This window comes from Bos mutus, chromosome 26, assembly GCF_027580195.1.
Source record: "Bos mutus isolate GX-2022 chromosome 26, NWIPB_WYAK_1.1, whole genome shotgun sequence".
In the NCBI taxonomy this organism is placed as follows: Eukaryota; Metazoa; Chordata; class Mammalia; order Artiodactyla; family Bovidae; genus Bos; species Bos mutus.
Genome location: NC_091642.1, coordinates 28569578 through 28585254, shown reverse-complemented (window position 1 = coordinate 28585254; position 15677 = coordinate 28569578). Strand labels below are relative to the sequence as shown.

At 59.0% G+C, this 15677-nt stretch overlaps 1 protein-coding gene across 1 annotated transcript; it reads right to left on the bottom strand.

The window, feature by feature from the left end:
- Positions 1-87: 87 nt before the first annotated feature.
- Positions 88-13782, bottom strand: PSD (pleckstrin and Sec7 domain containing). Its single transcript, XM_005888056.2, has 16 exons — positions 13089-13782; positions 12716-12818; positions 11871-12231; positions 10690-11130; positions 9305-9499; positions 9058-9138; positions 8740-8852; positions 8045-8103; positions 7831-7920; positions 3867-3910; positions 2243-2433; positions 2071-2141; positions 1812-1969; positions 1498-1642; positions 1082-1225; positions 88-613 (listed from the first exon to the last, which is right to left on the bottom strand). Exons 1-16 carry the CDS (start codon positions 13740-13742, stop codon positions 383-385), a joined length of 3081 nt encoding a protein of 1026 aa, XP_005888118.1. The 5' UTR covers positions 13743-13782; the 3' UTR covers positions 88-382.
- Between the last annotated feature and the right edge of the window lie 1895 nt (positions 13783-15677).

Below are 15677 nucleotides of genomic sequence, written 5' to 3'. Positions count from 1 at the left end.
GTCTGAGCCAGGCCCCAGGATGGAGGGGGACTGCTGGTGTCAGGGGTGGGGGTGGTCTCAGCAGAAAGCAGAAACGTCAGGTCTCCCCCACAAAAAAAAAAAAAGGAGCATCAAGAGTCCAGGGGCCCTGGCCCCTCCCACCCCCATCCCCTGTACGAAAAAGTGCAAAACATTATCACAAAAAAGGGGTCTCAGAGGGGCCCTTAGCCTAAGGCTCCTGAGGCCCACGCCCTAGCCCTGCCCTGCCCCGGACACCGCGTCCGGCGCGGTCAGGCCCTGGACCAAGAGGCCCTCACAGGTGGCCCGAGGCCGGCCCGGGCTTAGGCAGGGCCGTGTCATGCAGGTGCCCGGTGGGCACCGCCCCCCCACTCCCACCCCCAGCTCACGGCTTCCACCGCCCACTGCCTGCCCCTGCCCGAGCCTCTGAGTCGGAACACTGAGCCCGGGGCTGGCTGGAGGTGTTGGCCGGCAGGGAGGGACTGGAGTGAGGAGGGGGGAGTCCATCCTCCGTGCCGCCGGCCTGGGCCACTGCTGCCTCCACCGCATCCAGCTCCTCACTGCCTGCCTTCAGCTTGACCCGAAGCAGCGCTGCGTACGTGCCGTAGCGGGATTTCTGAGGCAGAAGGGCAGCGGTGAGCCTGCTCATCCCCCTCTGCCCAGCCCACCCCATCTGGAGCAGGGAGGCAAAGAAGGCTAGGAGATGCCAGGTTCTCGCCAACCTCTGGGGCCCCCAAAGTCTCCAAGGACTGACTGTGACCACTCACACCCCTGGGTGTTCTGGTGCCGTTCTCTGGACTCTGTAGACTGCCAGCTGTAACACCTCATGTTCCTGGAGCCTTTACCAGAGTCAGCAAAATGGAGCCCTTGGCAGAAATCGGCTCCCTTCATCACCCTAGTGGGGACAGACTACTGTCCTCCCTGTCCCACTTGAGAGGAAACTGAGGCTCATGGCAAGAAAGCTGCCCACGCAGGGTCACCCAGATAGTCCCACTCTGAGCCATGCCCTTAACCACCTGTCTGAGCCTGTGCATGGGACACAGAGGCCCTGAGGGAGCAAGAGGTGCCTGGGCTGGGAGCTTACCTCAAACTCCAGATATGCCTCCTTCTGCCGCTGCTCTTCAGCCTCCTTGCCCCGGGCCTTCTTGGTCAGTTGCGTGGCCCGGTGCTCCCGCAACTCACTTGCCATGGCCTTCAGCTTGGCCTCGTGGGTCCGCACTTGCTCCTCCTAGGGGCCAGGGGAGCACGATCAGGGTTATTCTGGCAGAGACAGTGCCTTTGTGCAAGGTTTCTGAAAAGGTGCCCCTTCCTCTGGATGAACAAAGCACCCAGTGTCTGGGTTAACTGACTGGATTTCAGCCTCCACGGCCCCCCGCATCCTGGTGAGGTGGACAGCCACATCATAGGCAGCAGCCTCGAGTGTGGCCGGCCTAGGCTGGCCCCACTCCAGCGCCCCACTTGCCCCGAGGCACCAGGTGGACAGGAGGTGGGGGAGGGTACCTGGGAGAGGCGGGTGGCAGCGCTGGGTAGCAGAGGGCGGCTGAACTTCTTCTGGGAGCTGACGGCAGCTGGGAATGGGGGTGCGGAGAACATGGCAGCCACCACATTGATGCGAGTGATCCAGGACTGCATCTGCTCCAGGCTCCTGGGGAGACAGCACGGCCACCTGGGACTGGGCCAGGGATCCGTCCCGCGATGGCAGTGCTGGCTCAGGGTGTGGCCTGATAAGGAAGGAGGCAGTCCGGGGACAAGCAAGGGAAGCATGCTGGGGGTGGGGGGAAGGGGTCTGGGATGGGCCGGAGGAGGGCACTCACGGGGCCTGGAAGAGGAAGACCCGCCAGTCAGCAGTGCGCAGGTAGAAGACATGCGGCCTCTTGCTGTAGTCACTGGCCCGCGTGGCCAGCGCGTGGTGGATGCTGATGGCGTTCTTAAGCTCTGCCTCTGACAGCGCTTTCCCAGGCTGGTACTCCTCCTGTGGGGTGCCCGTCTTGTCCTGGCCACAGTCCTGTCCCAGCCCAGCCCCCCGAATCCTCTGAGCCACCCCAGCCCCACCCCTTTGGGCTGGCCTCGCACCTTCTGCAGATAGAGGATCATGCCCTTGAGGATCCCGTGGAAGTTCTTCCAGCCGCGCTTGCCCCGAGGTGCTGGCGGGTGGGCAGAGGTGGGGAGTGAGGAAGACGAGCAGGGGGGCCTGAGACAGGCCCACTCCCATCCCCCTCCCAGGCCTTCCCACCTGGCCACATACTCTTCCTGCAGTCAGGGTCCGCGTGCACCTTTCGCACCAGGGCGCCGTGCTTGTAGACTGCAGCCCCGGGCTCGGGAGTCAGGTCCAGGAAAGGGCTGGAGCCACTGCCACTGCCCCCACTGACCCTCTTGATGACCTTGGGGTTGGGGTCGGCCAGCTCAGACAGAGACCGTCTCAGCTCCTCCTCGTCTCTGCAGGTGTGATTACCTCAGAGGGGGCTGGTTGTGGAGCCACAACCCTGCCCCCACATCCAGTCCTGACCTCTGGCACCCAGGAAAGCTCTCCAGTGTCTGTGGAGAAGTGGGTGCGGGGGCTGCCCCTCTTCTCCACAGAAGGAGCCACAGAGGGTGTGGCTCTCCTCAGCCTGAGGCTCCTGGAGCCACATCTCCGGCCTCAGACTGGGTGGCCCAGGATGCTGCTGTACCTCGCCACTCAGATCAGGGCTCCTTGAGCCAGCATGTCTCTGCCCCCATACTAAAGCTCCCACGGGTAGGGCCATGTCTGTCCCTTCCTCTCTTCACATGGACCCAGTCCCATCCTCTCCATTTCTGCACACACACCCCTCACTCCCTTCTGTGCTAGGGCATAAACGTCTGACTCAGCTTCTCAACCACACCCAGCACCAGGCTTTACTCAGAGCTTGTTGGCTAAATGGTGGCAAGAGGAGCTTCCTAGTAGTTCCCTTGTACATCCTGGTCTGCAGGCTCTGTCAGATATCCTCTAAAGGATCTGATTCCATCTTGTTACTCCCTCCTCAGAAACCTGCAGTAGCTCCCTACTGCCCCCACATGGAGCCTACGCCACATCCCACCAGCACTGTCTCTCCCACTCTCCAGGCCAGTCAGGCCTGCCTCCTCTTGGTCTCCCCACCCCATACTCCTTTCAGCCACCATGCATGTGCCTCCCAAATATCAACTTCCCTCTTTCTCTCCCCAATTTTTCCTCTCCTTCAAGGCTTGCCCCAAGACCAGTCCTCACAGAAGCTTTCCCTGATCCCACCCTCGCCGTACCCCAGTCCTGAGCTTGGCCTCCTCTGAGGAGCAGAGGGAGCACCCAACTAAACTGGGCAGTGACTGGACTCTCAGCAGATACCAGCAAGTATGAGTGACCCACCGACTGTTTAGATGAGGGCTGTACTCTCAGACCTGGGGATTCAACACTAGACCTCCTCCCACAGACTAGACTTTTCCAAGACAACTCTTAAGTCTTTCTGTTTCACTGGGGCTGCCAAGAGTAGACAACTCTGGACTCCCTAGGACCCAAGAGGGGGCTCTCCCTCTATCGGTCAGAGAATTCTGACCAGAGACTTTCCCACTTAGATGGCCAAAAAGACCTCCCTGTTTTGTTTCAGTACCCCTCCTCCCAGGCCAGTTGATACTGGCCACCTACCCAACCCAGCTTGTCAAAACAACCAGCTACAGACAAGACACAGGCCCTACATCCAGGCAGGATCTCCAAAAAAGGAAGTGAGGCAGCCTCATAGCCTCTCATAGTCTCAGCCACCTCCCCTGTCTCACAGCCCCAGGGTTCACTCAGCCCACCTCAGTGCTCTCAACCCCTCCAGGCAGCCCCTTCCTGACATCTCATCCCCCCCACCCCCTCTCCAGACATCCCCAGGACTCACATGGCCCACTGCAACTTTTCATTCTTGATGGAGCTGTACAAGGCCTGGGGAGGAAGGAAGAAATCAGGGGGGTGGGGGTCGATCCAGGGGGAGGTGCACCAGTGCCAGAGCTCAGAGCCCGCCCTCCCAGTCAGGGGGAGGAGACAGGACTTCGGGTAAGGATGGGCATGGGTGTAGTGACCAACGACCCAGGCTGTAGAGCGAAGGACAGGACCCAGGCCCAGATCTCCCACTTGAGCTGCAGGCCAAGTGTCTATGGGAAGAACAAACTATTACCATGTGTTATTTTTTGGTGGGGCTGAGCCGTGAGGCATGCAGGATCTTAGTTCGTTGATAAAGGATCAAACCCACAGCCCCCATATCGTATTAGGAACTTGGAGTCTTAACCACTGGACCACCAGGCAAGCCCCAGTACCATGTGTTTAACACAGGGCAAGCAATTAACACAGACATCACAGCACATGGTTGATGTACAGTAACTGCTACTATCATCTTTGGGCTTCCCGGATGGCACTAGTGGTAAAGAACCCATCTGCCAATGCAGGAGATAAATGTGGGTTCGATCCATGGGTCAGGAAGCTCCCCTAGAGGAGGGCATGGCAACCCACTCCAGTATTGTTGCTGGAGAATCCCCTGGACAGAGGAGCCTGGCCATAGTCTACGGGCTCGAAGAGTTGGACACGACTGAAACGACTTAGCGTGCATCTTTACTGTTGATATTGTTAAGGGTCATCCTGTTCAGATTCTGGGTGGGGGGAACGCGGCTCCAGAGGGAACAGAAAGAGCAGCCTAAGAAGCTCTCCTTTCCCCAACCACATCTTTGGCCTATTTCCATGGAATAAACCCACACAGAGCATATGGAGAAACTGAGGCCCAGGAACAGGACTTTCCCTGTCACCTCCCTCCTTGGCTAATAGAGAACACGCTCTCATGGCTCCCAACCCCAGAGCAAGCTGAGCACTTCCCCCAACCCAGACAGCCCCACCAAGCCGAATGCCAGGGTGTGCCAACCCCCTGCCCATGCCCATACTTCATGTTACTGGAGAATGGACATCAGCCTAAAGGGCAATAGTTTTAACTTCCAAACCCTGTATACCACAAACTCCCTGTGAACTCCTGAACCAGTCCCTTCTCTCTGTGGAGTTGGCCTGGGGGACCTGCAGGGGCCTTAGGGTGGTGGGAAGACAGGATGAGTTCCAGGAGTGGCACAGGGGACCCCTCTTCTTGGGAGCGGCCAGCAGCATGGGCTCACACCAGTGCCTCCCACTGTGGGGGTGCCTCCACCAGCCTGTGAGTGGGTGTGTCCCCAGCATGTGCGGCTAAGTGTGTGGCGTGTGGTGGCGTGTGCTGCTGCCTGCCTGCAAGAAGCTGGGTGCAGTGGTGACGTCGGCACCTTCTCCAAGATGGGACACAGCCCCCCACACACCGCTCCCCACGCAACATGGTCTCTGACTCTTTCACTGTCCACCCGCTATGCCCAGCCCCAAATGCCAAGCATCTCACCTGTGCACACCCTGTCTAGGGTAGGTACACCCCACCACATCCACCCCACAGCACCACAACCTCCACCCCACAGCACAACCCAGACAGGTGCACACACAGCCCTCCCAGTACAAGCCCACCCCGCACTCAGCACAGCTCAGAGCCCAAGCCCTCACTCTTCAACTCTCTGGCCAGGACGCTGAAGTGGTCGCTGAGATCCGGCCTGAAATCCTGTATCCAGCCTCCCAGTTCATCCCCTACCCCCTCTCGGCACTTCCATTGGTCCACAACCACGTCTTCCTTCCAAAAGTCCTAAACTCCACGCGTGAGCCCCATATCGTGCTCTCACCTAGAAGGACCCTTTGGTCTGAGATCCCCAACTTGATCTCAGGGCCTCTGCCCTACCCTCTCCATCCATGCCCACCCCTGGCTACCCATGGGCTCTGTCCCTGTCGGGCTCCCCCGTCGGCCCCAGCGAGGCCCTCATCGGCTCGTGCCGCCTTCGACGCCTCCCTCAAGCCGCCCCCTCAGTGGCGCGCCGCCCTCAGCAACCCCCTCGGTCGCCCCCCAGCCTGGCGTGAGCTGCGGCCCCACAGCCCTCACCGCCTTTTTCTTCTTGCGGCTCTGCAGGCGGCTGACCACCAGGTCGGTGTAGAGCACGGGCTTGAGACTGCGCGAACGCTGCGGCCAGCCGTAGCACAGGGTCTCCGCGCCGCGGTGGGTGCGACCGTAGCGCACGGAGCACAGCGAGCGCGAGCGCAGCCGCCCGGCGCTGCTGTGGATGCTGTTGACACCGATCATGCTGGCCTGGCCGGCGCGCCGCGGCCCCCGGCCATGCCCCCGTCCGTCCTCGGCCCCGGACGGCCCGGACGGCCCGGACGGCCCGCGGACGGCTCCCCCGACAGCCGGCGCGAGCGGCCCGGCCCGGCCCGAGCCCGGCCCGGCTCGGCTCCCACCGACGCACACAGCGCGCGGCGGCGGCGCGGTCGGCTCTGCAGCTTGGCGAGAGCGGGAGGGGGGCGCCGACGGGGAGGGGAGGGCGAGGGCTGGGGGCGGGGACGGCGCAACATGGAGGCGTCCGACCGAGAGGAGGGCCCGCGGCGCGCCGTCACCGTCACCGGGGAGGCGCCTGGGAGAGCCAGTAGGGGGTTCTGGGCGGGGCCGGGGGGCTGCTCCAGGGGTGCTGGGAGGGTGGGGCTGTGAAGGAGGGACGCTCCTGTAGGGTCTGGAGCGCCCCCCGGGCTCGGCAGGGTTGGGTGGTGAGGAGAAAGGTCGGAACGCCTCCTGGTGGCCCTTTTTTATGGAGCCAGGAGGGGCCAAGAGGCTGGAATCACCCACCTCGCCGAGCCGCAGATACTTCAAATGCCCGTGTATATATCCCAGATCACGCTCAAACACCCCACCTTACTTACATACATCCCAAATAGCCAGATGCACCAGTTCACACTCACCTCAACTCACAGTAGAAATTCAGAGGTACACCTCAAATTTTACAGTCACATATACTCCCCTACTCATGGACAAGTCATAAACCAGATAGCCAATTCACAGATATACCCCAACACACACAAACACGCAACCTACACCCCCAACTCAGATACACTTTACATCATAAAACCTAAGGACAAACACACTCCAAGTCAGACAAACCCCTTTGGTTCACCGACATCCTAAATCACACGTATACAAGTATACAACTAAACTCAGTATATATCCCAACCATTAACCACCCCCAACTCACAAAGGACAGCCCCACTCAGATGCATCCCCAAACTCAGAAGCTCAACACACCCCAAGTTCACAGACATGCCTGTGCTGTCACACGTAGGTGGTGCCCGGGGACCCCCTTGACAACTCTAGGAGTGCAGGCCTCCTTGGATAAAGCACCACCGGATCTGGTAGAGGAGTGAAGCCACGGACCAGGACACCCACCTCCTCCTCCCGTTCTACCAGCTCCAGTGTAGCTAACCCTCAGGTTCTGGCGCCCGGGCGCAGGGCCTGCCCATTAAGGACCCAGAAGCTAAGTATGTAGTCCCAGTTTCGTGCTGACTTTGCGATCTTCTAAAGCCTTTGTCCCTCTCGCGCCCCTCTACCTCCGGGTCCCCCCGGTGCAGTGGTACCAGGGAGGCCTTTGTGGCCATACACCCTGGCGCGGGCGCCATACACCCCAACTCAGTGAACACTGTAGGAGGGGCACTAATGAAGGCAAAATACAGAGTCCAGGGCCCGCTGATCACGTGTTACCCAGACCAGCTCCGCCCTCCCCCACGGCCTGCGGGGATGACGAGAGCGCATGCTCCGGGAGAGCCAGTCCCTTGGGGGCTGGGGGAGGGGGCGGTCCCCCGGCTGAGTCACTAGAGCCCAGGCTTCCACAGCAGGAGTTGGGTGCTTGCAGGCCCCTCAGCTCACCCGCCTTGGAGGCCTGCTGTCAGGTCCCCTGCCCCTCCCCTCTGGCCACCTCTGCCCTGCCCCAACCCCCCACCTTAAGCAGCTCTCTGGGGAAGTCGCCGCCTTCGTTGAGGCCTTCCAGGTTACCGATGAAGTCTCCGCAGGTCATGCGTTTCCCGATGTTCTATTGGAGGGCACAGAGGCCTGTCAACTTGGTGGGGGGATGGGGGGGGCGGTCCTTTGCCTCCCAGGCCTTGAAGTCTCCGAACGGGGTTCTCCCATCTCCCTCCCCCCAACCCCCCACTCACGTGGCCGTGGAGATCCGTATTGAGTAGCATGAGGGCGCAGGTCAGCGTGTGCGCACCGTCTAGGGGAGAGTTAACATTTAGCCTCGGCTACCTCCCAAGGGGTCTTCCCACAGCTCCCTTCCTCTCTCTTCCAGTTCATGCCTTGCCCCTTCTCGGACCCTTTTTGGCCCACAGTCACACTTTCGGAAGTCCTGGACCCCATTGGCAAACTCCTATGGAGCAAAGACCTCTCTCCTCTAGCAAATCCCTCAGACAGGACTTCTCCCCCTTCTTAGGTCACCCTACCTAACTCCCTAAGGTTCTGGGGACAGCCCACTGCTCACACCCAACACCAAGGTTCCTCTGTGTCTATGCATTAAACACAAGCAGCTGGGCCCCACACAGTTATGCAGGCCAAACAGAATCCCTACTCAGGTCAAGCACTGTCTTGTACATATATGTGAACAACGGCATGCAAACACACCAGCCACGTGCCTCTTCACAGCACACACTAGCCTCTAGCACTGTACCTGCCCACATGCACAGTTCCTCACCCGTGCAGTCATGCCAGTATTGTCTGCATACATGCATGCTTCCATGCCTGCAAGCTCGTGCACTCATGTACTTCTGCACACACACTCATGCCGCTTTGCATAGATGCAGTACCCATTTGCCTTCATGACCAGACAGGAAAACCCTGACCCTGGCCTCCTCACCCTCTGAGGACAGGGCTCCAGGATTACACTGGAAGTATCTCTGGGAGAAGTGGGCCAGCACACGCTCCCGTTCCTGGGTCTCACCCATTAAGGCCAGCTCCTTGAGAAACACCCTGGGGAGAGGGGAAGAGGGGGCATGTCACATCTACTCAAGGTCCCCTTACCAGGCAACTCTGGCTCTTGGCCATGCCCAGTCAGCTTGGGAAGAGTGACTTCAGGGCAGTTTAGAGGAGGCACAGGGCTCAGGGGAGGCATAACTGAAGCCCTGCACACCAGGCCTAGAGAGTAGGGCCTGCTTTCAAAGGGCTGGACACCCACCTGAGAGCTTGGTCCAGAGTCATGCCCGTGAAGACAAAAAACTTCAGGTACTCGCCAGCCACAAGTTTGCTGAAGTCATTGCTGTGGGCAGGGCAGAGAGACAGGTGGAGTCTCAAGGGCAAGTGTCAAGGGGCCAGGTGGGGGTAACATAAAGACCTGGGGGTATCAGATATAGGGGATGTGGAGGTGCTGCCCACAGAATGCATTCCCTCTCCCCCCATCCTCAATCCCAGCCCAGTGTCTTTACTTCTTGCCCAGATGCCGGGCCACATCCGCCTTCCTGAAGCCATCTAGTCGGTACAGCCTCTTAGCGAGGCGCTGTGCAGCCTCCAGGTCTGCTTTCTGCCCATTGGACAAGGTGTCAGTGCTTCCCAGGGCCAGCCGCTCTGTGCTGTCCAGCTCTGAGTCCGAATCAGACACCAGTTGGTTCAGGGGTGGTTCACTGCCAGGGTAGAACACCAGCTCAGAGGTGAGACAAGCCCTCAGGGGCCATCCAGATGCTTCCTCTGCCTCCAGACCCAGTAGACAGAGAAGGAAAGATTGGGACATGGGAAAGGCATTTTTCTTTTCTCCAGAGGAGATTCTTTCCATCAGCCTAATCTATCATTACCACCTCTCTGTGGAAGTCCTGCCTTAAATCTAACGTGCATCCATCTTGCTGCTGTGGAAGTTCGGGCTGCTTTCCCCCAAACTCCCTAAGTTTGCTATTAGACATAGATTACCCTTCCCCACACTGGCCCTACTCAGGGCAGAGTCCTGTCTCTCTGAGAATAGGGCAGAGATAGGATAGATGGACTGCTAGGGAGGAACAGTGGAGGGTCAAACAAAGATGTGAGGCAGCAGGGACACTCTCCTGCTCCTACGTCTTTCCTCTTCCCGCCTTTTAGCAAGAGGAGTCTCCTCCATGGTCCTTCTCTTCCACCCACAAAGAAGTAGGCTCTGGGGTAGAGGGGATAGGGGGTCAGAGCACAACCCCTCAGCCCCTGTCTCCTCCTCCCTTCCCTTCCCACCCCAGCTGCTTTACTCACAAAGCCACCTGTCACCCCAGAGACAGAGGCCAGAAACTCCTGGTTGCTAGGCAACCCTGTCTCCCTGGCCACCCCCTCCTGTTGCCATGGCTTCAGTGACTGAGAGGGTAGCTGGCAGAGGGGAGAGCAGAAAGGTTAGACTGGTGAAAGGACTTCCTGGGGAAGGGTGAGAGACTCCAGATTGGAGCGGGTAGGCGACATGGGAGAGAGGAAATAGGAGAGGCTGGTGGCTGATTCTTTGGGAGGAACCTCCAGGCTGTGGGGTGGGGTAACAGCAAAAGAATTCTAAGCAGGTTAGAGGCTCTATGTAAGGAGGGAAGCAGCCTTCTAGAGAAAAAGGGCAGTGTTCTCTAGGGATCCTTCCATCCTGAACCATGGTTTTACAAGTCACTGGGTCTGAGACCCAGGCAGCAGGCTGTAAGGGGCTCCCACTCAGAGCCACTGGAAGTAGTCCTCCAAATGGGAAAACACATCTGTATCCCCTAACCACCCAGTCAGGAGTCAGGAATATAAACCACATTTTCACATTCAGGATCCATCCCTTGGAGCAACTGTTCCTGGGACCCTAGGGCCTGAGGTCTGAGGAACCAAAGGAATCACTCACCTGCCCAGGGGTGCTGCCCCCAGTCCGAAGCTGTCTTCTGAGTGGCAAGGACTAGGGGGATCCCTCCCTGGGGCCTGCTTGGCTCCAGCCTCTGCCTCCTCTTCCTCCCCTCTCTGTGTCCAAGGCCCATCAGCAGCAGAGCTGGTACCAGAATCCGGTTCAAGAGGAGCAAGTGGGGCAGGAGCAGGCGGATCAGGCCTTGGGGCAGGGGGTTGGGGAGGCAGCTCAAAGGTGAAAAAGGGGCTCTGGGTCGGGCCAGGTGAGGCCAGGGCCTCCAGCGAGGCGAGGCTGGTGTAGGAGGTGCCCTTGGCCCGGTGTGACTCCAAGATGGCTTCAAACACACAACTGAAAGAGTCAGGCCCATCAGCCGAGGGGCTGGTCCCAGGTAGAAAGGGCAGAGGTGACTTGAGAGGCCCGGAGTGAGGCATTCGGGTACCTGGCCTGCAGGGGCAGGGAGAATCTCTGATCAGGGGCCTAGAGGACAGCTCTCAGGTATCATTTCACTGAACTTTCACACCAACTCTGTGAAGGGGATTATCATCTCTTTTCACAGGCTCCCAGCCCCTCCCAAAAGTTACCTGGCTCAGGGCTCCCCACCACAGGTTCACCAGGCTATACAATGCCCCAGAACACCCCAGCCCTACCCATCCCCAGTGCCCAATCCCTTTCCTCTCTCACTCCCTGCTAATCTCCCTTTCTCCTCCTTCTCCCTGATCCTCTCCCCTCCTGCCATTCCATTTCTATTTCTGGCAACATCTTAGGAGAAGAAGATGAGGCTCCAAGCTGCAATGGGGTGTGAGACAGAGAGGAAAGCCCCAACACTCCACATTCTCCTGCCGGGATCCAGGATCTAAACTGATGCTCCCAAGCCCCCAGGCTTGATTCTGGCCTTTCACCCTGCCCCCCTGTCCTTCCTTAGAACCCCTTTCTTCCTCTATCCTGTGTTCCTACCCTCCTGGGTTCTTGCTGATGGTCCCCCACAACCCCAAACCCAGTACTCTGCCATGCCACAGGCTTAGGTCCAGAATTCCATGTTCCACCGCCCTGTCGGCACTCCAGCTTGGTCCTGACACTCCCAGCCCCACCCTTGTCTCTATCCCAGTCCCTTGGAGCCCAACCCTGGCTCAGGGTCAGTGGGAAAGAACAAGTCACTTTCCTCTCCCACTCCCCCACTCACTCACCGGGCCCCTTCTGAGGCCTCAAACACTTCGTCGTCCACATCCTCTTCCCCACCTGCCTCATCCTCGTCCTCATTGCCACTGCCCAGGCTGGGGTGAGGGCCAAGGCATGGGCCAGGACGTGGGGCAGGTGGGCGGGCAGTGCCAGGCAGGCCCTCAGAGCTGGGCTGACTCTCGATGGCCGAGTCAGCCTCTTCCCGCTCAGTCAGCACCTCATCGATGTCGGTCTCGCGGTAGCACCTCAGGGGCACTGTGTCCAGGTCCGTCTCGGAGTACTTGGCTGCTCGCCCCACAGCCACCCCAGAGCCCTGCCCTGAGCCCACCCCAGGTGGAGATGGGGGGGCCTGCTCTGGGGGCTTAGCACCTGCAGTGTGCATAGGCATCCGGGTCAGCAGGTTACTCAGGTCAGCTCCCTGTCCTGATTCTGTTCTCAGAAGGAGCTCTCCCCCACTGCCTCATATTGGTCCGAATTTCTTTCGCTGTCTAACCACCATTCCTTCTGCTATAGACTCAGCTTGTTCCTGGTAAGGCTCCTTTCAAATCAAGTTCTTGTCAAACAGTTTTGAGGGGCCTGAGGGAGACCAGCCTCTTTACTCCTCCAAGGAATGGCCCTTGATATCTTGCCATTCCCCTCCCTCCACTACCCAGCTGCCTCCAGGTGCCCAAACCAGCTGCCATCCCCAACTGCTATCATAACATGGATGGAAAGACTGAGGCTTAGAGAGGCATTAGCCGACTCAGAAGCCCAGGAAAGGACTGGGGGAGTTTAAAGGAAGGCTCCCTAGCATACCATGGCTCCTGTGGAAAAGGCCCTGTCCTGTTCCCCTGGCCTCAGTCCCAGGCCTTACCTGAGCTGGGGGGATCCAAAGAGCCATAGAAGAATTCCCATTTGGCTCGAGCGATTCTCTGGGCATGAGAGGAGACTTCTCGTGGTGAGGACCAGATGTCCCCCTAAGCCAAGGAGGGAGTCATAGACACAGGCACCCAGAGAGAAAACCAGAAATACAAAGACACAAGAACACAGGACAAAAGCACAGAAGGGAAAACATACAGGACAGAGGTACAGAGACATAAGGACAAACACAGAGAGCAAGAAGGAGGCAGATTTAGCACAGATTGAAGAATTCAGAGTGATAGGCCCAAGATCACCAAGGAGATAAGACAAGTCTTGGCCTTCGCTGGGTGTCTGGGGTTGCAAGGAGCCCAAGAGAGATCACATACCTGGTTCAGGAGTCCAGTGTCAGCAGGTCCTCGGAATAATGTGGCCAGGTGCTCAGAGGGTCCCCCCAGCCCATTGGGGAGAGAGGAGTAAAGACCATCTGCTCCAACCTGGGGTTGAGTTGGTGGCCCCTGTAAAAGGCCCTGGGTCCCAGGCCGAGCTGAGCCTCCTCCAGCTGGTAGCGGGTCTGATGTGGATGCTTCTAGCCTCAACTTTTGATGGGAGCCAGGCCCAAGGGCTGGGGTGGGCCTGGGAGGAGAGACCCCACCCAGGTCCCAGCTCCGACTCAAGCCTCCAGGAGCTGGCAGCCCATTCAGTGGCCTCACACTGGCCTTCTCCACAAAGCGGAATATGACCACAGAGCTCCGGGCCCCTGGTGGGGGCTGCCCAGTGGGTGAAGAGGGTGCCCAAGGTGAGGGAGCAATGCGGGGTGAAGGGGGGCCACGCAGAGGTGTACAGGGTGCTGTCACACGTCCAAGCTCCCGACTTCGGGGACCTGGACCTGCCACTCGCCGGAGTAAGGAGCCTGTGCTGCCATACATGCTGGCTGGGGGGCTCTGGGGCACTGGGCCTTCGGGGAGCCAGCGGCGTGGGCATCGTGGTGGGGAGATGGCACAGTCGCCTTCCGAGCAGAAGCGCATGGCACCCTGGGCCATGCTGGGGCCGGGGGTCAGGCTGGGGGGGCAGGGATGGCCAGGCCAGGTGGGGAGTGAGCGGGCAGCATGCTCTTCAGACAGGCCTGCAAGAGAGGAAGGGGAGCAGGGGGTGAACTTCTAGGGAGTCAGGAGGATGGGAGAGCAGAGACAGGGAGGGGAAAGCAGATGGGGCCACTGGGCACCAGGGGTCTAGCCCACCCCGGGAATATGGCAGCACTGATCCCACCCCTGGGGGTGGTAATCAGTCCTCCTGCTGGGCTATATCCATGGAGGCCTGAGAAGAAAAGAATTATGCCCCAGTGGGCCCCTGGCTGAGAAGGCAATGGCACCCCACTCCAGTACTCTTGCCTGGAAAATCCCACGGATGGAGGAGCCTGGTAGGCTGCAGTCCATGGGGTCGCTAAGAGTCAGACACGACTGAGCGACTTCACTTTCACTTTTCACTTTCATGCATTGGAGAAGGAAATGGCAACCCACTCTAGTGTTCTTGCCTGGAGAATCCCAGGGACGGGGGAGCCTGGTGGGCTGCCGTCTATGGGGTCGCACAGAGTCGGAACACGACTGAAGCGACTTAGCAGCAGCAGCAGCAGGGCCCCTGGCTCCTCTCCTTTCTGCCTGGGGGCCCTAAGCATCACCCTGGGAGAACCAAGGAAGCTATTTCAGAAGCTGAGTGAGCCCAGAGTCACTGTGGCATTTTGGAACTACTTCTGGTGGGGGAGGGGGAAGACTGCTACCCCACCCTCAGGATCAGAAGTATGAGCCAGCCATCATCATCATCATCCGGTCAGGGGCTTCCCACAGAGAGACTGTGGGAAGGGGAGGGGACTCAGGCCTCCTGGAAGGAGAGGGAGGAAGAATAGGGGTAGTATATAGGGACATGAGAGGCTCAGAGGCACAGGTGAAACTCTAATACATACGTGATGAATGGGAAAAGGATATTCTTGTTCTCCATACAGGTACACACACATGCACACACACACGTAAGGACAAATAATGTCAGTATACAGCTAACACGTTCATAGGCAACACCCTCCAGCACACACAGACACAGGCACACACACACATTGCTCAAAGACACACCCTCATACACTCAGTCATAACAAATATGTGTGTAATGGAAAGGCACATGCTTGTTTTACACACACACATGGCAATCAAACAGAAACACACAAAGAGATACCCAAATATACACACAAGGCCCTCATTCCCCAAGACACACAGAGACACAGGTATATCAGACACTCACAGAGACCTACTGGTCACAATCAGACACAAATACAGATGCCTACTCACACACATACTTAAACAGGGACATACACCCTCTCCCCTAACCCCTACCAGTCACTGGTCTCTGAGGGGAGGCGGTGGGGCTGAGCTACACCAGACCCCTCTCCCCATCTCTCTCTCCACCCCCAGGGACAGATCTTGTCCAGCCCAGGATCGACCATAAAGGGGTAAAGGGGCCCCTGACGGCAATGCAGGGTAGGGGCAAAGGTCCAGAGCAGCAGCCTTGCCAGGAAGGCTTCTGAAGCTCAATCGGGGCCCCATGTGCTCTCAGTGCTGCCCTGGACTCAGCCGCGTCAGTACTCACCGCTGCTTGCCTGGAGCTGGGGCCGAGAAGAGGCAGCGGAGAGGCTGGGCCCAGCTCAGCTGTGAAGGCAGCGCGGCTCCCGCTTGCTCCCGCTTGCTCCAGGCCCGCCCGCCTGTCAGTCCCTCCTTCTCCCCGCTACGCGCGGCTCAGAGCTAATCCCCAACCCACCCACCACCCCCCCCCCCGCCCTCTCCCCGGGCCCTGAGCCCCAGAGGCTGCCCCCACTTCTCGACACTAGGTCCCCGCTGGGCTCTCCCGCCAACCTGAGACCCGCCCCTGAAGAGGGAGAGGACGTATGGAACCTCTGGTCTGTTCTTCAGACCCTCACATGCCCCACCCCAATC